The 21938-nt window shown below is 50.9% G+C and overlaps 2 protein-coding genes across 4 annotated transcripts; both read left to right on the top strand.

Annotated features, from left to right (window-relative positions):
* The first annotated feature begins 1422 nt into the window (after positions 1-1422).
* Positions 1423-7266, top strand: Wfdc5 (WAP four-disulfide core domain 5). Its single transcript, NM_001106538.1, has 4 exons — positions 1423-1596; positions 5872-6012; positions 6104-6244; positions 6579-7266. Exons 1-4 carry the CDS (start codon positions 1512-1514, stop codon positions 6581-6583), a joined length of 372 nt encoding a protein of 123 aa, NP_001100008.1. The 5' UTR covers positions 1423-1511; the 3' UTR covers positions 6584-7266.
* Positions 7267-13243: 5977 nt separating this feature from the next.
* Kcns1 (potassium voltage-gated channel, modifier subfamily S, member 1) lies at positions 13244-20648 on the top strand. 3 transcript variants are annotated; one of them, NM_053954.2, is made up of 4 exons: positions 13330-13404; positions 15213-15347; positions 15559-16603; positions 19203-20648. In NM_053954.2, the coding sequence occupies exons 3-4, from the start codon at positions 15578-15580 to the stop codon at positions 19668-19670; spliced, it is 1494 nt and encodes a 497-aa protein (NP_446406.1). In that variant the 5' UTR covers positions 13330-13404; positions 15213-15347; positions 15559-15577; the 3' UTR covers positions 19671-20648. The 3 variants fall into 3 exon arrangements, with proteins under 3 accessions (XP_017446922.1, NP_446406.1, XP_006235571.1); XM_017591433.3 differs by having other exon boundaries at positions 13244-13404; positions 15213-16603; XM_006235509.5 differs by lacking the exon at positions 13330-13404 and adding an exon at positions 13772-14157 and having other exon boundaries at positions 15213-16603.
* Positions 20649-21938: the final 1290 nt, after the last annotated feature.

Raw genomic sequence — 21938 nt, 5'->3', positions numbered from 1 at the left:
ACTCCCTGTCTTCCTCCTCCTCATGCAGCCAGCCATGCCTTGTGGCAGAGGCGGACACAACCCTACAGGTGGGTGCCTGAGTGAAGGAGGCCGGAAGGGAGGAAGTCTCACTGACACCTGCGTTGACTCTAGCCAAACCAGAGCCACGCTGTAGAGCCAAGACAGCCCAGGCAAAGGGCAGTGCCACTAGGTACCCTTGAAAGTGACCTCCCCAAGGATCTTGGTCTCTTTTCCGTCCACAGGGTCCCAAGATGAGAGGCTAAGCCTAACCTCGTTCACCATGCCACCCTGAGCCAACTTCTCCAGAAAGAAACCCCAGCCCTGGCCCTTTGCAGTCCCCATTTCTTGGCATCATTCCTTGCCAATCAAGGTGACTCCTGATCCTCTTCTAAGAGACTGTGGGAGCTTCAAGACCCTAGAGAGTTGGGAAAGCAAATACCTCACTCAAACATCACCCTGCATGCTACCAGTCAAGCCAAACACAGAAAGTGCAAAGCAAAGAGGACTTGGAGTCTTAGGAGTTGAGATCGGAGAGTCTGGCTTATAGTCTGAAGAAGGCAGGGGAGGCAAGGGAGACCTGGCAAACAGCGCTCGTTTGCCACAAAGCAGTAAAATTCCTTTTGTAGGAAAATTGCATTGAATGCTGAAGAGGGGCAAGGGGCTAGGTCGGGCCTAATGATGCAGGCCTGTAATCAAAGCTACTCGGGGAAACTGAGGCAGGAACGTCTCAACTCCGATTGCTGACTGAGTGACAGAGCAGTAAGTACATCAGCCTAGGAAACTCAGCAAGGCGTGGCCTCAAAACTTAAAAAGTTAAAGAGATCGGGAATGTAATTCGGTGATAGAATACTTGCCTAGCATGTGAGAGGCCCTGAGTTTAATCCCCAGGACAGGGGTTGGGTAGGTAGTGGGGACTAAACTGGGCAGGGCCCAGAGGAAATCATTGGAAGAGTTATATTCTTAGTAAGCATGGAATTCAATGCCATCTCCTAGTAAGTCTTCAGTCTCTGGGCACAGTAAACTGGGCTGGTTGTACCAGATGTTCCAGATACCTGCAGTCAGTCAGAGGGTGGAGGAGGCTAAGGCTCACATTTCCAGGCAGAGCCGGCCATGCAAGTAAAGTGTAAATTGCCTTAAAGGAAAAAGTCTCTATGTGTGGCTTTCATTATGACCCCTCCTTTTCCTCTCCCCACAACACAGATGAGAAAAACCGAGGCCCAAAGACAGGCAAGGCTTGTCCAACTCCCAGAGGCCAAGTCAGCAATACAGGCAGAGCTAGATCCACGTCTCTAACACCAGGAACCTCTGCTACCTGCTCTTGCACAAGCACCCCTTGCCCGAAGGACATTAGGCAGGGGTGGGAGGGTGGGGCCCAGATCGGGGAAGCACACGCCACCCTGGTCATCCTCTCGTCCTCTTCCTCTGACTCAACTGCTCTGGTATCTCTGTGACTGCAGGTGTTAATTTGGGGGCCTCTGGGCCCTGAGCTTATTGGGTGCCACGAAAGAAACATGAGAATCCGGAGCTCCCTCCTCCTCGTAGTCCTCCTGGCTTTGGAGACTCAGCTGCCTGTTGTCTTGTGTAGAAAGAAGGGAGGTGAGTGTTGAGTCCTTGCGTTCCAGCCGGGGCGGTTTCTGCCTTTCTATAGAGAGTGAGGGCTGTGGGAGAGTCAGTGAAGAATGAGGTGTGTGTGTGTGTGTGTGTGTGTGTGTGTGTGTCTGTCTGTCTGTCTGTCTGTCTGTCTGTCTGTCTTGGTGCTCCCGGGAGCCTGCGGTTTTGCATCAGACTTGTTCACGCTTGTGTCATTACCTGTCAACTTGCCTGGGCCTACATTCACATCTGAATGTTTTTAAGGACACACTATAGCTACATGTGTGTACATAGGTGTCTTCATTCCTGTCTGAGCAGACCTCTCTATACATATGCTTCTTGTGCCCAAGCTTACGGACACAATGCATGTGTCACCGTGCCTCTCCCTGTGGGGAACACATTATATAATTCCACCAGTGGGAGTTGTAGAAGGGACTTGGGAGTTAAGTAGGGCACGTGGCTGCTGGGATCTGGGGTTCTGATGGGAGGAATCTCTATCTTTGTCTCTCTTGTTCCTTTCTACAGTTTCAGTTCATTCCCATCCCTGATGAAGCTCAGGTTGATGTGTTGGCAGTGAGGGAGGCATAGGGGTTCTTACACGGGTGCCTCCCTGCCCGGGCGAGGCCATTCCTCCATCCTCCTCTGAGGCTGGTGACCTACATTCACTTCTGGAGCGTCAGACCTGCTTGAGGGGTTGGGGGGAAGAATACAAATGGGGACAGAAACCCGTCCTCAAGGCTGGGGAAGCCTGTGCAGTGTAGGTAGATGAAGATAGCAGAATTTCCATGGTGCCCATTCTCTTTAGCTTGGATTATGCCTTCCTCAGAGGCACAGGTCTCTGCCTTGGGCATGAACTGGTTTGGGGAGGAAGAAGAAGAGGAGGAGGAGAAGGAAGAGGAGGAGGAAGAGGAGGAAGAAGAGGAGGAGGAGGAGGAAGATGAGGAGGAAGAGGAGGAGGAGGAAGAGGAGGAGGAAGAGGAGGAGGAGGAGGAAGATGAGGAGGAAGAGGAGGAGGAGGAAGAGGAGGAGGAAGAGGAGGAGGAGGAAGAGGAGGAGGAGGAAGAGGAGGAGGAGGAAGAGGAGGGGGAAGAGGAGGAGGAAGAAGACGAGGAGGAACCTTGGAGATCCACACTGAGGATGAAAGGATGTTAGTAGGTTCCAGGTCAGGCCTTACATTGACTGTAACTCATGCAGCCATCACATCTTCATTGCAGTGTCTCGAGTCAGCACTGGTTTTATCCCCATTTTACTGGTAAGGAAATCAAGGCCGTACTACTTAACCAAGTGCCAGTGCCAAAGACCAAGACAGTATCAAACGTGGGGTCTGATGGCAGTTCTTGTGAGTCAGAAAGACTCCCTTTGCCAACTCACTGCTGTGAAACGGGGTCCCACATTTTCAGGAAAAACGGGGCCTTGAAGGGTAAATGCCAGACATGGCCATAAGTGTAGCCTGTGTGGTGGTTTGGGGGAGCAACGGAGGAGTCCTAGGAGAGCAGTCCTGACACCACACCCACGGTGAGACCTGGCCCCACCAGAACCTGAGCCTGCTGTACCCGGTCAGCTGTGACACCCTTACCGTTAACCAAGGCATCTGCATGAGGGTCTCGGTAGGATTTCAGACACTGGCAGATGGCAACAGGGCTGAGAGTGGAGAACATTAGCCCGTCTTGGTGGAGGCTCAGCCACGTCCACTTGTAAGATCCCGTGCGCCTCATTCAAATGTCAGGGTGTTGTGGATGTTGTAATTCCATCTAGAGGGCTGCGTGTGTATTCAGGGTGAGGTGTGCCCATGTACCTGACTTCATCTGTGTAACTGAATAAATCCATCGATTTAACCATGCCCAGCTATGGCTGCCACACAGGTATGGAGTCTACACATTGGCTGTGGTGTGTGTGTGTCTGTGTGTCTGTGTGTCTGTGTGTCTGTGTGTGTCTGTGTGTGTGTCTGTGTGTGTCTGTGTGTGTGTCTGTGTGTGTGTGTCTGTGTGTGTGTCTGTGTGTGTCAGTGTGTGTGTCTGTGTGTGTCTGTGTGTGTGTCTGTATGTGTGTCTGTGTGTGTGTCTGTGTGTGTGTGTCTGTGTGTGTGTGTGCCTCTGTGTGTGTGTGTGTCTATGTGTCTGTGTGTGTCTGTGTGTGTGTGTCTGTGTGTGTGTGTGGTGTGGTGTGTGTGTGTGTCTGTGTGTGTGTGTGCCTCTGTGTGTGTGTGTGTGTTTGTGTGTGTGTAGGGAACGTTAGGAGAGTAGCCAGGGCAGTGAGACCACTCAGACCCCTGCATACCTCCCTGAACAGTCCAGATTTTTATCCTCCACATTGTGGCACTGACAGTTTGTCTCACTTAAAATGCCAACTTTCAGCCTGCTCCCTATCAGTTTAATCCTTGAAGCCCAGCCCCAGGGTCCTCCTCCAGCAGTTCCCCTTCTTCTCTGCTACGATCTATGCTGCCCTCACCCCACACACGCTACACACACACTAGAATTTCAACTTCCTCCATTAGAGTTCAGACAGCTCCATTCGGCCCACTCGCTGAGGCCTGAGCACCTCTGTGCTGGGCTGTGACTTTGGTATTAAATCCTGGCCTGTAGATACTCTTCAAAGACTCTCCCTCCTACCTTCCCTGACCCCTAGAACCCAGAATACCCCAAGTCCCTCCCCAAAGAGACATTCCTCAGGATGTGTGCTCCCTCCGGGGCTAAGCTGTTCACTTTCCAGCAGGGGGCAGCAGTTCAACTTAAACCACCAGTTTAGGAACTAAAGCTGACAGTGTGGGAGCACAGGACTACCTACTGTGTGCACAGCCAGTACCCAGGCGAGGACTGAGAGAGGAGAAGGTTGACAGACACCAAGGCAAATGGAGATGTCTGGACTCTAAGCAAAAAAGTGGGATCTTCCACTGGCCTGGGAGATCTGGTGCCAGGTAGGTCGAAGGACAGAGTCAGGGAGAACCTCTGGAAGAGGGCCCCAGGGGATTACACTGATAGACCTGGATCCAATTGAAACTTCTGTGATGCTAGACTGAGCTGAATTTCTAGGACCAGCCCCATCCCTGTATACATACACACAGCTCCAATCAGCCAAAACAGAACATAAAAGATTAAAGAGAGCCAGAGGATTCTAGCCCAGCCCAGGCCAGTGTGGGGTAGGCTGGTCACTGTCCTGAACAGGCCCTAATTTCTTCCTCATTAGAGGACTTGTGAATGAAATCTCAGCAAGAGGAGCAGTCAGGTCGCCTCCAGGTCCGAGCACTCCAGGGCTGTCCCGGGAAAGGTTCAGAGACAGTGTAGGCTCTTGAATCTAAGCTATCCCACTTCCTACAGAGGTGGGCATGGCAGCGTAGGTGTGTCAGGGTGCCAGCAGGGAGCACATATGCGACACTGGGCCTCCCTTCAAATCCCTCTCCTTCCAATAGCCACGAAGCCCCAATCTCTGTGCACTGTGCTGTGCTCATGACGAACAGGGCAAGCAGGCGATAAACCTCGGCCTCTAGTCAGGGAGAGGAACAGACTAGCCGTAGGCACACATCCCAGTGCTGACCCAGCTCCACAGGCTCAGAGAGGCAGGGCCTTAAGAAGAGGTGACATTTCAGCTGAAATCAATATACGGATCAAGTGGCCAGAGCAGAACTGGGTGCCAGGAGAAACCCTGCCGAGAGAGCTGGCTTGAAGCAGCTCAGGAGCCAGAGGGAGGGAGAATGAGATAGAGAATGAAGCCAGGGAGATAAAGGTGGGCAGGGGCAGACTAGCACCATCTTGTCCGAGGTGGAGAATCCGTGCGAGTGTGCGTGTGCGTACAAGTGTAGGTGTGTGTATATACAGGTGCACATACATACGTGGAGGCATGGAGACCAGAGGACAACGATCCAGGGTGTCATCTCTCAGGTGCCAGCCACCTTGTTGAGACAGCGTCTAGTTAATTCATCTGGTAGGCCAGGCCGGCCAGCAAACCTCAGAGACCAACCCACCTCCCTGGGGCTGTTGGGGTTAAAAGTTCATAACCAGCCCCCTTTTCTGTTTGTTTGGTTTTTTTTTTTTTTTTAACTTGGGTCTCGAGGATCAAACTCAGGTCCTAATCTTAACTGAGTGACCTCCAATAGTCTGAGACTTTTAATTTTGTTTTTCTTATCCCGTTACGCCACCGAGTGTCGAATTAGCCCTAGACGGTAGAAAAACCTCTAAAACTCATCCTGTGGCAAGCAAGAAATAAGAGACTGAGATATTCGATCCTGTGATTCCCAGCACAACCCTGAGCTGTGGCTGGTTAATTGAAGTGTGGGTTCTCGTGCAGACAAATTGGGGGGCTGCCCACCAGACGACGGGCCCTGCAGCCAGGTGATTCCTGATCAGTGCGCGAATGACAAACAGTGTCCCTCTTCCTGGAAGTGCTGCTCCCGAGCCTGCTTCCTCCAGTGTATGCCTAGAGTCTTTGGTAAGTGCCCTCCCCACTGTGCCAACGCCCGAACTTCAAGCCCCAGGGCTGGTGGACACAGGCAAGACTCACTCGAGCTCCTCTATTGCAGTAAAGCTGGGCAAATGCCCCGTGGATCAACTCCATTGCCTCAGTCCTAGAAAGCACTTGTGTGACAAAGACTTGGACTGCTCCGGCAAGAAGCGGTGCTGTGTTAGCGCCTGTGGCCGGGACTGCCGAGACCCCAGCAAAGGTGCCATTTCCACTTCCCCCCACCCCAGCTCTGGGATGTTCTTCCAGGTCGATAATCTCAGCAGGATGCTTTCCTCGGAAGCGAGCCCCCACCCCCACCCCCACATGGCCATAGCTGAAGAAGGAAGGCGCAAGGGCTCAAGTTAGCAAGGCAGAGAAACTGCGTTCCTCTGAGTGTGCTGTGCCAACCTGGGTATCAATTTGCCCTTCTGAAGGGGGCTGGGGAGGCCTGTCTTAGCATCCGAGTAGATTAGATGGACGGGATCTAAATTGAGGAGTCAGACTGGGAGTCTTGTTACAAAAGAGGGGTTAACCCTTTCTTTCCCTTTCTTTAGGCTAATTCTGCCTTAGGATCTGTGACTCTGCATCCCAGGTGTGGTTCCCACCAGGAAGAGATCATGATGTGGGGGCCAGGGATCCTGCAACCCAGATCATCTCTCCAGAGACAGTTGTAGCCTTCTGACAAACACTGGTCCGTTGTCACCTCCCTTACTCATGTCTCCTGCTTCTCTTCTGAGTGCCAAGGTTCACACCAACATCAAAAGCACAGCTCATCGCTCCAGCTCCCCACCCCACTGTCGTGCTGAGCTTCCCACCCTACCTCACAGCCATTTTTATATCTCTCTGTTCATTGTTTCCTCCACTTAAAGTGCCGAGTCAGGCAGCTCCTTCTCTCCCGAGCCCTGAACCCACCTTCAGACAATCCTCCCTCAAAAATGTGTATACAGCAAGAATTTTCCAAACATCAGTCCATCCATACATGTGTTTCAGTCCCCACCATCCCTGAAGAACCAGCCCATAGCATGTAAAGTTGTGGGAAGCACCCTGTACATCTAGTTACTTAACGTCTTCATTTAAATGGCTTCCTTTTGGAAGGTTCATTTCCAAGGGATGGTGTTGGGGGAGGGGAGGGCAGAGGAGGTTTGGTGCCACAAAGGTAAATAAGACCTGCAAGGTCACTCACTGGCCAGAGACAGCACAGAACTTCAAAGCCAAGTGCAATGAAAACAGTAATCCCGTTAAGTTCGTTCATGCTTGATTTAAATAATACCGTTTAACTCTTCTAGCTAGATATGGCCACCCGCCAAAGCAGAGCCTGACTCTGTTTTAGTAAATGGAGATTAACAAGGGTTAAAGAGATGCCAAGAGATGCAGAATTCTGACTGAGACAGCTTCCTGGCAGAGTCCGGAGCTAAAGGAGCGCCTCTCACCCAGGGAGTCAATGCTGTCTCACATTGTAGCCAAGCATTTGCTAAGACCATTCGGATTGTCCCATATCCAGGGAAAGGTGCTCCCGGGATTGCAATGTCATGTGTAGAGTATGCCTGACTCCACTACTGAGCTGTGTCTCACTTGTCTACAGTCAGAGCCTAATAAGGGTTCCTTGAAAGGACTCAGCAAGGATCCATCCATTCCTTGTACCCAAACAGCTGAGAAAGGAGGCACCCCCATTCCTTTCTCTGCTGAGCACCCTTTTGTTTGCCAGACTTGGGGCAGGCTACTATGGAGGTGGGCTTAGGAATTGTGCCTCTTCTGTCCTGTTCTCATGGCCTTGCAGTGTAACCCAGGCGAGTCTTTCGCCACCTCCCTTTGCAGTTCAGAAGACGGAGAGAGTGGCACTTTCTGGCTGCTACAACCCTTTTAACTAGATTCAAATGCCCGGGCTCAGAGTAATTGTTGGCAACAACATGGGTCCAAGGTGACAGGTAGGAAACAGAAAGTTCTCTGGTGTCACGGAATTCGTGAGCTCCTGGATATTTCTGAGCCTCCTCCTGGGCATCGGTTTCCCCACACATCACATTAACACAGACAATATAGGGGAACATAGTCTCTGTCCACCATGTCCCTTCTTGTCCACAGATTCCCTAGATAGTGTACATCCCACCTGTAGTCTGTAAATTGCCAACTTGGCAGAGCTTAGAATTACCTGAGAGACAAGCTTCTGGATGTTATCTTGATAGGCTAATTGATGTAGAAGAGCCATTTTGATTGTGGGTAGGACCCTTCCCTAGGTATTGGATCCTGAACCAGACAAAATGAAGCAAGTGAGCTGAGCATAGCATAGCATGCATCACTCCCTTCTGAGCTGAGCATAGCATGCATCCATCCATCACTCCCTTCTCAATGCAAATGCACTGTAACCAGCTGCGTCCAGCTCCTGCTGCCTTGACCTCCCTGCTATAAAGGACTGTATCTTGAACTGTGAGCTAAAATGAACCCTTTCTGCCTTCCGTTGCATTTGTCAGAGTCTTTAGTCACAGCAGTAGAAAGAGAAGCTAAGACAGTACCCCCACTAATTTGGAGCCCTGGCTAGCAAGCTGTTTGGGTAGAACTAATAGCCACAAGGCACAGTTCTTCTGGAAGCTTCTAGCCTCTGCCACAAACAGAGCTAACCCAGAAACCACTAGCCCAAAGCTGAGCTATCTCAGACAAACCTCACACTTGGGAGGGGTAATAGTTGTGGCAGGAAGCCACAGGGATATGGGGATTTTGGTGACACAGCAAAGGCCTGCTAGAAACTGACTTGTTAGTCTGGAGAAAGAGCCTACCCTATGCTTCCCGCTTTAAAACACTGTCATACTATTTACTCTGTCCCCCTTAGAACGAGGACCTGGTACTCCCATTTGACAATGGAGAAGCAACAGCTTTAGGCAAAGACTTGCCCCAGCTCTTAATTGGGAGGTGTCATAGCCAGAATTAAACTATGGTGTTCTCTTCCTTAGGTAACAATGAGCCCAGACAAGAGCTAAACGCTACAGAGTCCCTGCCCTGCATCCTGTAGCCTTTCACTCTAATGGACAATCCCACTGAAGCCTCACAGCCCTACTGGGTCCTGTTTCACACATACTAGAGCTAGGACCAGCCTGTAAAAGTTGCAACTCAATTCTTTATATCCCTGTTATGCAATTACAGTAGGTTTTGGAAGAGCCTATCTAGCCTTAACAACAGTGTACACAGGTGAAAAAAAGAGGCTGGAACAGCTCCAAGAAGTTTGCATGAACGAGTTCAGTCATAGACATCAGAACATGGTTGGTGCACATCTGATTGTCCTGGGTTTCATCCTTGAAGGAGAGGAGCCTGAAAGCTGAAGAGACTCGGGAAGGAAGTTCTCATATAAACCAATTAAAATTTGGAGACCAGCAATCCTGTGGCTCTCTGGGGGATCCAGACTCTGAGCTATGTTCCCTGGAGTGACAGGAGGTGCTGAGTCACAAGCTGTGACTTTTCTAACTATAGGGGGAATCTCCACACAGTCCCTCTACTCCATTTCCTGGCCCACTCACCATCTGCTCCTTGGAGACTAGCCTTGTCTATGCCGTGTCTCCTCAGTTCTCAGCCGCCAAACTCCTGCTGCAAACCCAGTGCCTCCCTCCACTGCCCTTGTGGGAATCATCCCATCATGCCAAGAACCTGGTTCCTTCACTAAGGCCAATCTTGCTTTCTTTCCTTCCTTTTTCGTTTAATGGTGTTTTCTGAGCACTTACTATGGACTATGGGCTGTGTCTCACATACTCCAGTGGATGAGATAAAGGCCCAGCTAGCATCTACACACCGTACACCAGTCTGCAAAGGCCTGGGAGGCTACTGGAGGCCATGAGAGGCCTAATTCATCCCAGAAGTTCTCCAAGCCCAAGCCCTGAGTTTTAGGAGCAGTGAGAAAGTATCCTCTCCCTCCCTCCTTTCCAGCCGTAGTGTCTCCAGATAGACAGACAGCTCAGCTAGCCACTAGAATGCTTATGAAGTTCCACATATTTCCCAGGGCAACACAGAGGCAGAAACACCAAATATTAGTTCTAGCCATGACTGTATATTTGTGCATTTCAATAACATTCTATAATGACTTTGAAAAGGTAAATTTCAAAAGGTAATGAATTTGAAAAGGTAAATTTCCTCCTTGGCTTCCTTTCGGCGGGAGATGTCCATGTAGCTCAAGATGGGCCAATCAGAAGTAGAAATCATTGTTGTTTCCATTAATAAGACAAAGTCAGCCTTTTGCTCCTCTCCCATGAACCCTTCCCAGTTCCTGAAAGGTGGCTGCTACAACCTCGAGAAATGTCTTGGTTGGATTTCCCCAGGAAGAATCTTATCATAAAGATTCATTTGGGGCTGGAGAGATGGCTCAGCCGTTAAAGGCTAGGCTCACAACCAAAAATATAAGATTCATTTGACGGTGCTGGTTTAAAAGTTTTGCCCCAGGGTCCCTAGTGTGTGTGTCTGCCAGAAAGAGAAGAGGCTCATGAGAATGTGAAGTAAGCAAAGCCCAAAGGTCAACTTCAGAAACAAGTGTAGCTCTTCCTCTTGGTAGCCACACAAGGCTTCAGCAGACTGTAGCTTGTCCAAAGGGAAAGCATCCCAGGAGCCGGTGTACACAAACGGCTAATGGATCTTCAAGGGGCTGTGCATAGAGCACCAGCATCCCTCACTTCTGGGATGAGGGCCCCACTGGAGAGTGGAGGAAGGAGTCACAAGGAGCTGACCTTCAGTGCTGCTAACAGGCAGCTGTGTCTGCTGCAAAAGACAGGCTCTGACTCTCTAGTGAAACCGCCAGGAATCCATTTTCTGTTCCTGCAGCTAACTTAGCTTGAGAAAGGGAAAGGCAGGAAAAGTTATTTGTGGGAATGGCAAGCGTGTGCTAACCCGCTCTGAAATCTGGAAAGAGATGCTCTTCACGTTTTGTACGTAAGGAAAAGGCCAAGAAAGAGACAATTGGTCCAAGGTCACATGGAATCCAGTGGCAAAGACATTATCTATGTCCGGATAACAATCTGCCACAAATGAAGTGGATTAATCAATACACACTTAGGTCACGGTTTCCTTGAATTCAGAAACCTAGCGTGGGTTTCCGGGGGCTGCAGTCACATGTCTGCCTGGGTGGGAGTCTTATCTGAGCCTCAGCGAGGAAAGGTTCCGCTGGCAAACGTTGCGGGCAGCATTTCAGCTCCGGGGGATGAAGGGACTAAATACTCAGCTGGCAGTAGCCGGAAGTCACCCTCGGTTCCTTGCCCTTTCAGTACGGTAACTTCATGAAAGCCAGCAGAGGTCATAGCCTTACAGAGTCGAATCCCAGAAGGAACATGTCCTCGCCAAGTCAGCGAGTCACATACACTCCAGCATACACTTAAACTAACACATGTACACACGTGGTCATTAGCACAACCAAGTACACACGCACATGTAATAACACACACATATATTAACACACATACATATACACTTACACACACATACACATATACACACATACCCTAACAGCATACACACACATAGACACTAGCACACATATGTGCATACACACACACATACACACACACACACACACACACACACACACACACACACACATGAATGAGTACAGAGTCCAGCTATGCCATCCACAGACTTCTGATCCTCAGAAGTGGTGAGATGGCAAGTTTGTAAGGTTGGGAACTGTTAAAATTATGGTAACTTGTAACACTGACAACAAAACTAGCAAAATTAGTATAATAATTTTTAAAGACTTAAAAGTGGACATAGAAAATATTTCCCTGTTAATTTTTTTATTGATATTATGCTAAAATTATGTCTGGGATGTATTAGGTTAAATGAAAGACATTATTTTTTTTTAAACTCTTCTGTTTCCTTTATCAAACGATAGTTGTTTATGTGCATGGGTATTCTGTCTGCACATGACGTCAGAAGATGTCATCAGCCCCCCCTAGGACTATAGTTGCAGGCAGTTGTGAGCTGCCATGTGGTTGCTGGAAACTGAACCTAGGTCCTCTGGAAGGGCAGCCAGTGCTCTTGATTGCTGGGCCATCGCTCCAGCCCTCTTTTAATATTTTTAATGCTGCTATTAGATTTAGCTCAGTGGTAAAGCGCTTGCCTAGCAAGCGCAAGGCCCTGGGTTTGGTCCCCAGCTCCGAAAAAAAGAAAAAAAAAAAAAAAAAAGAACAGTTGAGATAGTGTCTCGGTGGAAGCTATCTGACCTGGAACTCATTATTCAACCAAGGATTGAACTTCTGATTCCCCCACCTTGGATCCCCACCCCCACCCCCTGGGCTGCTGGGATTACAGCCATAAGCCAACAGTGCTTGGTTTACAGAGTACAGGAGATCAACCCCCGGGGGCTTCAGACCCAAACAGCAAGCACTCTGCCAACTGAGCCTCACTCCCAGTTCAGAACTCGTAAAGGACGTGGGGGGGGGGGTCACATGTCTCTGTGGTTCACTTGGTGTAAACTTCAACCACCTGACCTAGATAGGCTTCTCAAGCCTTGCGCCTCCAGTTGAGGAATATCACCACACCCGCCCAACAGGTACACTTACAGGTTGAGTGAGATAGGATGGGGCCTGTGTGCCAAAAGAGGTGCCCAATCAATATTGGTAATTATTGGTAAGAGTGAAGGAGCATGCACAGCAGCCGCCGAAAGAAATACTGGAGAATGATGGGGTTCTATAAGTTTTCAACGCGGCTGTCAGACACGCAGCCCTCCTCCTGGTAGGAAGTGATTAAGACTATCTAGCTAAGTTTTACGCCTCCAGGACAGAAGGACAGGTTTCTAGCTTCACAACTCACTTGAAAGAAGAGTGTGCTAGACCCTAAACTAGTACAGCCCCGGGACAGGCACAGCCTGGGGGCTCCAAGGAGATGTAGCACCCTACCCGGCCTCCTAACTCAGACCTCCACAGTCTGAGTACCTAGGTGGCACCTATAAAATCAGAAGCTGAAGAACTTGTCCCTGCCAAGTTTGTGTTAAACATGTCTGGACTAAGTCCCTTGAAACAGTGCCTGACACATATTAATCCCTAAATGAAGTAAATCCTGGTCGCTGCCATTCCTGGGACAGAGGTTTAAACCTTTCTCCAAAGGTGTCCCCATTCCCTAACCGTCCCATCCTTCCAGGCTGACTTTGAAAGATGCTCCCAGCTGTTAGGCCCCCATCCATCCCAGGCAAGAATAGAAACCACCGCCTCCGGCCGCCCGCGGCCTCCCTCCCCCCCCCCCCCCCCCCCCCCCCCGGCAGCGATCGATGCGGCCTCAGCCGCGGGGGACGGGAACACAGGAAAGGAGGGGGCCGCGGGGCCTCCGCAGTAGTGAGGCGCAGCGGGGCCTCAGGGCAGAAAACAGCCCGGGCGGCGACTTGGGGTAACAGCGCGCTGGAATCCCTGGAGGTCGAGGCAGGTAAGGAGCCTCCCGCGGGGAGGGGCGTGGCTGACAGCGTGGGAGGTGGGGGTGGCCTGAGGATTCCCTTTTAGGAGACCCCCAAGGAGGGACAGCTTGACGGGACTAATCTTGCTTACATATTCTGTAAGGTGGGATTTAGGAAACCTGGGTGGTGTTAGGATAAAACTGAGTGCTCTGTATGTGAGGAGCTCAGGGAAGCGGCCAGACGCGCAGAGGGTGCTCATGAAAAGTATCAAGGGTGCTGAGCCGGTGCCCTGAGAGGCACAGTCTGCATGATCTCGGATAAGTCACCCGGCCTTTCTAGTGACTGGGATTCTTAACAAGAAATGTTTGTTGAATTAATTATCCTAATTCCTAGAGCAGAGAAGTGTGTGGCAGATGGGGGGAGTTGACCCAAACAGGGCTTCTAATGGATGAAAGATGTGTACTTAAAAACGGTGTGTTTTGATGCCCAAGCCAATAGAGGATGCATGTGATGCGCCAGTTATGGGCAGGGACTGCGCTACCGGAAAACACCAGGCTTGTTCAATCCTCAGAGTCTCTCCAGTGCAGTCCAGACTGCAGAGGAGGGAGCCAGTGGCTCTGCTCAGAGAGGGTGATGGATCTGCTCAGGTCAACAGCTAGCAAGTGGCAAATTCAGAAGGAAAAGGAAAGGATAAAAGCTTGATGCTTACTGAGAACCCACCAAGTACCAGGGACTTTGCATGTATTCTCCTAACAGTTCATCCAGTGTCGTGCCCTCCACTCTAGGTAAGAGAACTAATGCTCAGAGTCAAGGGACTGGCCAGGGTTTTAGCACAGGAGCCAAGGATGGGATCCCAATCCACAGTGTTAGTGAAGAGCATCTGGAGTGCCCTCCATCCCCATCCCCTGGGAGAAGGCATTACTGACCCTAATTACAGATGAGATTACATAGTTTCGTGGAACAGGGGTAAGCCAGCAGCCCTAAGTTAAAGGAGGATCAGGGATCAGTGAACAGTGGAAAAACCTTGCATTTCTGGTGTATCCACCAAAACTAGACGTTTCCATAAACCATCTTAACCCCTGGCTATTTTGTGCACTATTGTCTGCATGTGTATTCTGTAGGAAACTAAGACCTGAAGAATAAACATTTCAGTCAAGGGCCAGGTCCATTAAGGATAAAGTTAAATCCCAGCTCGAGGGACTCGAATAGACAGTGACCTAGGTGACCAGCCTATGCCCCACACTTTCAAGTCTATATTCTGATCGCTGCTGGGAAGGCTAATGGGAAATATGGGACTGCTAAGGTAAGACAGAACCAAGGTTTAAGGTCGGATCTGAAGGACACCACGGGTGTATTATTACATAGTCTAGCCCAGTAGCTCTCAAACTTGACCGTGTACTGGAATCACCCTCCAGGCTTCTTAAAAACAGAAGGGCCAGGTGCACAGATGCGTGTCTAGAATCTCAACACTCAGGAGACTGGGGGACCAGGATCAAGAGGTTGATATCAGCCTCGTCGAACTGCATGTAAGATCCTGTCTCCAAAATAAATAATTAGATAGATGGATATATAGATATGATAGATGATAGATAGATAGATAGATAGATAGATAGATAGATAGATAGATAGATAGGAAGACCCAGAGTGCAGGCTCCTACTTCAGAGGTTCCGAATCATCAAAATCAAGACAGACTGAGACTGCATCCTGTGACACAGGATTTCTGGAGTATCCTGTGGTGAGGATTCTCCTACTACAGGGAACAACACCCTGACAATCTAGAGTCTCAACTGACTTTCTTAATGGTCGTAGGTAATAAGCCTTAACTATTCCCATCTACAGAGAACCCTGAGGATCAGAAGAGCCACCGTGGACATTTGGCTCCCTATATCCAACCTCGTCCAGGAAAAAGAGAGATGTCCTGTACCAGTCTCTATTAGATGCCAGGCCATCGCATGACTTCTATAGCCCTGCAAGGTAGGCCTGCCCTTTTGTTGTGCCCTGGAGGAGACAAACTGGAAGTGGGAGGATGGGTGATTTAGTCGAAATTACCCAGTCTGGGGTAAAGGACGTTCAGACCCAGGCCTGACGAGTCCAGGGGGCATCCGACATCTGGGCATCTCCTGCGTGCCTGGCACCTCACGCGGTCTCCAGCACTGTGGATAGAGCCGGGGATTTTAACCAACAGGGAGACACACTGTGTAGCCATGGTGAGCGAGTTTCCGGGTCCGGGCTCTCGGGTCCCCTGGCGGCCAAGGGACGAGGCGCTGCGCGTGAACGTGGGCGGAGTGCGGCGGCTGCTGAGCGCGCGCGCCCTCGCGCGATTCCCGGGCACGCGGCTGGGCCGCCTACAGGCGGCGGTGTCCGAGGAGCAGGCGCGGCGCCTATGCGACGACTACGACGCGGCGGCGCGCGAGTTCTACTTCGATCGGCACCCGGGCTTCTTCCTCGGCCTGCTGCACTTCTACCGCACCGGGCACTTGCATGTGCTGGACGAGCTGTGCGTCTTCGCCTTCGGCCAGGAGGCTGACTATTGGGGCCTGGGCGAGAACGCTCTGGCCACGTGCTGCCGCGCGCGCTACCTGGAGCGGCGTGTGACGCGGCCTCGCGCCTGGGACGAGGACAGCGATGCCCCGAGCAGCGTGGACCCGTGTCCCGACGAGATCTCCGACGTGCAGCGGGAGCTGGCGCGCTATGGTGCGGCCCGCTGTGGTCGCCTGCGCCGTCGCCTCTGGCTCACCATGGAGAACCCTGGCTACTCGCTGCCCAGCAAGCTCTTCAGCTGCGTGTCCATCGGCGTGGTGCTCGCCTCCATCGCTGCCATGTGCATCCACAGCCTGCCCGAGTACCAAGCCCGGGAGGCAGCGGCGGCGGTGGCTGCAGTGGCCGCGGGTCGCAGCGCAGAGGACGTGCGCGACGACCCGGTGCTGCGCCGCCTGGAGTACTTCTGCATCGCCTGGTTCAGCTTCGAGGTGTCGTCGCGCCTGCTGCTGGCTCCCAGCACGCGCAACTTCTTCTGCCATCCGCTCAACCTCATCGACATCGTGTCGGTGCTGCCCTTCTATCTCACACTGCTGGCCGGCGCGGCGCTTGGTGACCGGCGCGGAGCCAGCGGGGAGGAGCTCGGAGACCTAGGAAAGGTGGTACAAGTGTTTCGCCTCATGCGCATCTTCCGCGTGCTCAAGCTGGCCCGCCACTCTACCGGGCTGCGCTCTCTGGGCGCCACGCTCAAGGTAGGACCGCTGAGGCCACGCTGGGGCAGAGGGAGAAATAACCGTAGGGCATGTTGGGTTAACTACGGTTGTATTTATAGGCTGGTCACATCCAAGAGCCCATGAAATGAGATGCCACATTGGGCCTGAAATAAGGCTAGAGGCCAGATAATACATTCATATTCATCATGTGTAACCCCACCGCTCTCTCTGTAAGGAAGGCCTTAGGAGACCTGGAGAGAATCAGTATTCTAACGCATCTTCTAAAGGATCCAGGTTCTGTTTCTAGCACCCACATGTCGGCTCACAATCATCTGTAACTTCAGTTCCAGGCCATACCCCCTTCTGGCTTCCACAGACACTGCACACACGTAGTGCCCAAATATAGATGTAGCCAAAACACCCCTACAGTACAAATAAAAATAAATCTAAAAAAAAAAAATACTAAAAGAAGGGCCGAGTCCAGTGGTTCTCATCCTTCCTAATGCTGCGACCCTTTAATACAGTTCCTCGTGTTGTGGTGACCCCCCCAACCATCAAATTATCTTCATTACTATTTCATAACTGTAATTTGCTACTGTTATGAATCATAACTAATTTTGGAACTAGAGGTTTGTCAAGGGGGTCGTGACCCACAGGTTGAGAACCACTGGCTTAGAGCGACCTTTCCCCAGAAGAATAAAAAAAATTAACATATAAAAAATAAAGGAGGGGCTGGGGATTTAGCTCAGTGGTAGAGCGCTTACCTAGGAAGCGCAAGGCCCTGGGTTCGGTCCCCAGCTCCGAAAAAAAAGAAAAAGAATAAATAAATAAATAAATAAATAAATAAATAAATAAATAAATACAGAAAACAAACTGGAGTGAACCGAACCACAGGGCTGGAGAGATATCTCGGTGGTTGGTTAAGAGTGGGGGGAGGTAGAGATAGCTCACTGATTAGGGGTGGGTGCTGCCTTTGCCGAAGACCTGAGTTTGGTTTCCAGCTCCCACATCAGATGACTGACAGTCACTTCTGACTGCAGCTCCAGTGGACTCCAGCACTGCTGTGGCACCCAGACACACATGCATATAGCCACAAGCATACATATGCATGTAACTTTAAATAAATCTTTTAAAAACTAAAGTGAACCACCACTGTCCACCCACCCCACCCTCCCAAAAAAAAGAAAGAAAAGGGAGGAAAGAGAAAGAACAGAGAAAGGCCTTTGATGTTCCTGTGAAATATCAAATAAATCATAGTGCAAAGAAAGGTTCAAAGCGAGACGCTAGCTGGCTTCTCTCCTGGTGTCTTCTCTTGTCTATCATCAGAAGGCACAGGTAGTCAGAGTCACTCAGCCTCCCAATAGCCCAGTGCTAACACTCACTGGGCACAGGATGAGTTTTCTGTGAAACCCATTATTGATTAATCCTTAGGACGACTTCCCCCGGAAGATGCTGTAATTTATTTTCTTCCCGTAAATGAAGATCCAGGGTTGGCTAGGTTGAGTTTTATAAGCTTGGTTGCAGTTTATTGTTCACTGGCCCCTCCAAGTTGGGTGAAATTAGCCTGGTTCTGGTAAAGAGAACTTGATCAACTTCTACCTGAGTCTGATAAGGGAACAGAGTGGACGTCGACAGAGGGGGTGCAACAGGAAAGAGATGGGCAGGTTGAGGTGATGAAAATACGAACCCTGGACCCATTCCTCGTCTTTTCCTTGTTCCGAGGGCATTGCAGAGCTTGTGAAGGGCTTGTACTGCCCCCATTTTACAGATGTGGAAACTGAGGTTCTAAGAAGTCACGGGGTTTCTGGGAGGCTCCTTAATAAGTGGCAGGGGCCAGAGAACGACTCGGCTGCGCTCAGTTCCAGCCTTTTGTGCTCTCCTAAGCCTCAGGCAACCCTGTGAAGAATCCCCAGCAGGTGCTTGAAAGTCCCTTCCACCATTGGTGACAGCAATTTGCAGGTCCCAATGCAGAACAGCCAGGTTACTAGGTGCTAGCTAGTGTGACCCGGAAGACCCCTGGGTACTAGGCAGGTGCAGAGAGATATGTTAGCCAGACCCCTTTAATTCTTCACCCTAGAGAAGAGCCTCCTGTCCCCCAAACCTTCCTAGCTTTGCCTATGAGGAGAGAGACGAGAACCAAGGCTGTTTGAATCAAGACACGGGCACAGCATAGTGTATGTATCTGGTAGGGGGGAGTGACTTGCTATTGAAGTGAGGTCCCAGACCACCACAGCTTCCTCAAAACCCAGACGTTTGCCAGGAAGGCAGAATCTCTGGGTCGAACTCCAGAGCTACTTAATTGAATCCTGGCTTTTTAAACAGACCCCTGCATAGTTACAGTCTAGGAGACTTTGCTATAGACCAGGGGCTCTCGGCACTGAAATCATTTGAGGACAAGTGTTTTATGTTCTGTGAGATAGCAAGTCTTATCCCAATCCCTAGTTGATCCTGTGATCAATTGTAGGGAGTTTTGTTGCTTAATGTAGTCGGAAGAGTGCCCTTCAGAGTCAGGGTCTTGGCTCCAATTCCACCATTTGACCTTGGACATTTTCTTTATACTCTGTGAGCCTCAGTTTCTCCTAACACTAAGTCTGTAAGTTCAGATATCTCTGACTGGGATTCATACATTTTCTTTCAGCACAGCTACCGTGAGGTGGGCATCTTACTGCTGTACCTGGCCGTGGGTGTGTCAGTGTTCTCTGGCGTGGCCTACACAGCCGAAGAAAAGAACGTGGGCTTCGACACGATCCCCGCCTGCTGGTGGTGGGGCACCGTGAGCATGACCACAGTGGGCTATGGGGATGTGGTCCCGGAGACTGTGGCAGGCAAGCTGGCAGCCTCTGGCTGCATCCTGGGGGGCATCCTGGTGGTCGCCCTCCCCATCACCATCATCTTCAACAAGTTTTCCCACTTTTACCGGCGCCAGAAGGCACTGGAGGCGGCCGTGCGGAGCAGCGGCCAGCGGGAGTTTGAGGACTTGCTGAGCAGTGTGGATGGCGTATCAGACGTGTCTCTGGAAACATCCAGAGAGACTTCTCAGGAAGGGCGCTCCACAGACCTGGAGACCCAAGCCCCCAGTGAGCCTGCAAAATCTCACAGTTATTAAAACCTGGGCTCTGCACTCCCTCCCCACAGCCTGGGAATCAGCTAATGTAGAGCAGAGTCCTCCCCTGCTTAGGTTCTGCATGGGAGCCATACGCCTGAGCAAAACATAGGGGCCACAGATCTTTCTCGAAAAAGCCCAGAGCAGGCTAGCACCGCCCTCCATTCCACCAGCCCACAGAGAGGCCTCCTCTGAAGTATGTACACACCAAGAGGAGGAAGAAGACAGCCTCTGTATGCGCCGGTTAGCCTTGTGCAGATGATTATCCCCATTTCACAGATGAGAGAACTGAGGCTCAGCCGAATGGCACGGAGAAGTCAGCTTTTAATGATAAGTCCCTGGAAGGAGTTGAGGGCCGAGTCCTTGGAATCTGTAGGATCAATACCACAATCATCTGCCATACCCACTTCCTAGGGTGACTTACAGAAGGAGCCTGACTAGAGACCCCTCTGGGACCCAATCCCAGCTCTACACCTGCCACGGGAAAGGTGGCCAACCCCCTGCCCCCAGAACTAGGTTCTAGCGGATCTGTCACAGCGTGGGACCCAGAGAGAAGGTGACTGAGAAGACCCAGCTCAACTCTGAACTGTTGGCGGCGGAGGGGTACCGCGCATGCTCCAGTCCTGCTCGGCTTTCTTCAACTTGACACAAGCTAAAGTAATCTGGGAAGAGGAGGCTCAATGGAGGGAACGCCTCCATCAGATTGCTTGTTGGCAAGCCTGTGGGACATTATCTTGATTAATGATTGATGTGGGAGGGCCCAGCCCACTGTGCGTAGCACCATTCCTAAGCAGATGGTCCTGGGGGTCTATAAGAAAGCAGACTGAACAAGCCACGGGAGCAAGTCAGTAAGCAGTATTCCTCCATGGTCTCTGCTTCCAGGCTCCTGCTTCCGGGTTCCTGCCTTATGCTCCTGCCCTGGCATCCCTCAGTGAACTATGACCCAGGATATGTAAGCCAAATAAACCCTTTCCTCTCCAAGGTTTTGGTCATGGCCTTTAATCACATGATATAAACCTGATTACCACAGCCCCCATTCTAACCTGGGAAGTTCTCCGTCTATCACACAGAACTCTAACCCCTTAACCCCGCCTAGAATAAACCCCCAAGCAAATGCTTGAGATGTCTGTCCCTTTTGACCAGGCCCTGTCATCTTTAATGGAGGTAAATCTTTTATACTGTCCCTTTGGCTGAACAAGTTGTGAAGGGTCCTGTCCCCCCAACACACACACACACTTTTATACGCACCTCTTTCTATATCATCGGGGCCTCCCTGGGGCCCTGTCTGTTCCATCACACTGAGCCTCACCTAGAAGGCATCGTCTTGGCTCATCCTGGGCAAGGTGGATACTTAGCTCGTACTGCCTAGACTCAGTAATTGCTATAGTCTGCTGGGTACCAGGCTCCGGGAGGAAAGAGGAGAGAGATAGAGACCTTTCTCCTGAGAGGGTGTGAACGGCATTGAAAAGAAAGGCCACTGGGCAGTCCACCCCGAGCCCTGCTTGGTTTGGGAACTTTTAACAACGGCGTCATCATGGTCCCCACTCCCTTACTAACAGATCTATACCGGGGGAGTCCTGAGCTAAGGCTGAGGTGTGTCCAGCAGACATTGTAGTTTTAGTGTATTTAGACTTTTTTCAAAGCCTCAGGAGGAGGAATGGACTATCCGGCTTCCCATAGCTTCTCTTCCATTCCCTCCCATACAAGCCTGCGTGTTAACCCCACCCTCCCCTGTCCGGTTTGCCTTGGCTCCTGGGCCTCTGGTTGCTGACCAGGTTCAAATGTCCCTATGCTAACAAGGGACTAGTCAGGGAGACAGACTCAAATGTAACAGCCATGACGAGAGTTAACTTTGCACGGGAGGAAACCCTGTAACCCGAGGCCATCCAGGAATGCCTTCCCGAGTGAGCGACAGTCTAACCTGCTATAATAAAGAGAAACAGTAATTAGGTAAGAGAGTGTTCTTGGGAAGAGTGTTCCCAACAGAGTACACAGCAGATGCCAAACGTCTCCAGGTTATAGCAGAGACAGGAGCCAAGCCAAAGGGCCTCTCGGGAGCTCACCATACTCCTCAACTCTCCTGCACATTGACCTCCTAACATCTGTGCCCACCTGTGCCCCGATGAGGGACACACTGGAGAGCTCCCCACACCCTCCTCTGGCCTAGCCTAACAAGACTTCGAGACCTTCTGCTCCTTCAAACAAGACTCTAAAGGGGGTGTGGGGACAGATTAGGGAGAGCCATCCTCTGTAGATTGTATGTCATCGGAG

The sequence above is a fragment of the Rattus norvegicus genome, chromosome 3, assembly GCF_036323735.1.
Source record: "Rattus norvegicus strain BN/NHsdMcwi chromosome 3, GRCr8, whole genome shotgun sequence".
Classification (NCBI taxonomy): domain Eukaryota; kingdom Metazoa; phylum Chordata; class Mammalia; order Rodentia; family Muridae; genus Rattus; species Rattus norvegicus.
This window is presented reverse-complemented; position numbering and strand designations above follow the sequence as displayed.

What these genes read in the sequence shown, in the direction of transcription:
- Wfdc5 (NM_001106538.1), top strand. Translation starts at nt 1,512, where the DNA reads ATGAGAATCCGGAGCTCCCTCCTCCTCGTAGTCCTCCTGGCTTTGGAG. An exon ending in CTTGTGTAGAAAGAAGGGAG is followed by an intron (nt 1,597 to 5,871) that starts GTGAGTGTTGAG and finishes GTTCTCGTGCAG; the next exon opens with ACAAATTGGGGGGCTGCCCA. An exon ending in GTGTATGCCTAGAGTCTTTG is followed by an intron (nt 6,013 to 6,103) that starts GTAAGTGCCCTC and finishes CCTCTATTGCAG; the next exon opens with TAAAGCTGGGCAAATGCCCC.
- Kcns1 (XM_017591433.3), top strand. Translation starts at nt 15,578, where the DNA reads ATGGTGAGCGAGTTTCCGGGTCCGGGCTCTCGGGTCCCCTGGCGGCCA. An exon ending in CTCTGGGCGCCACGCTCAAG is followed by an intron (nt 16,604 to 19,202) that starts GTAGGACCGCTG and finishes ATTTTCTTTCAG; the next exon opens with CACAGCTACCGTGAGGTGGG.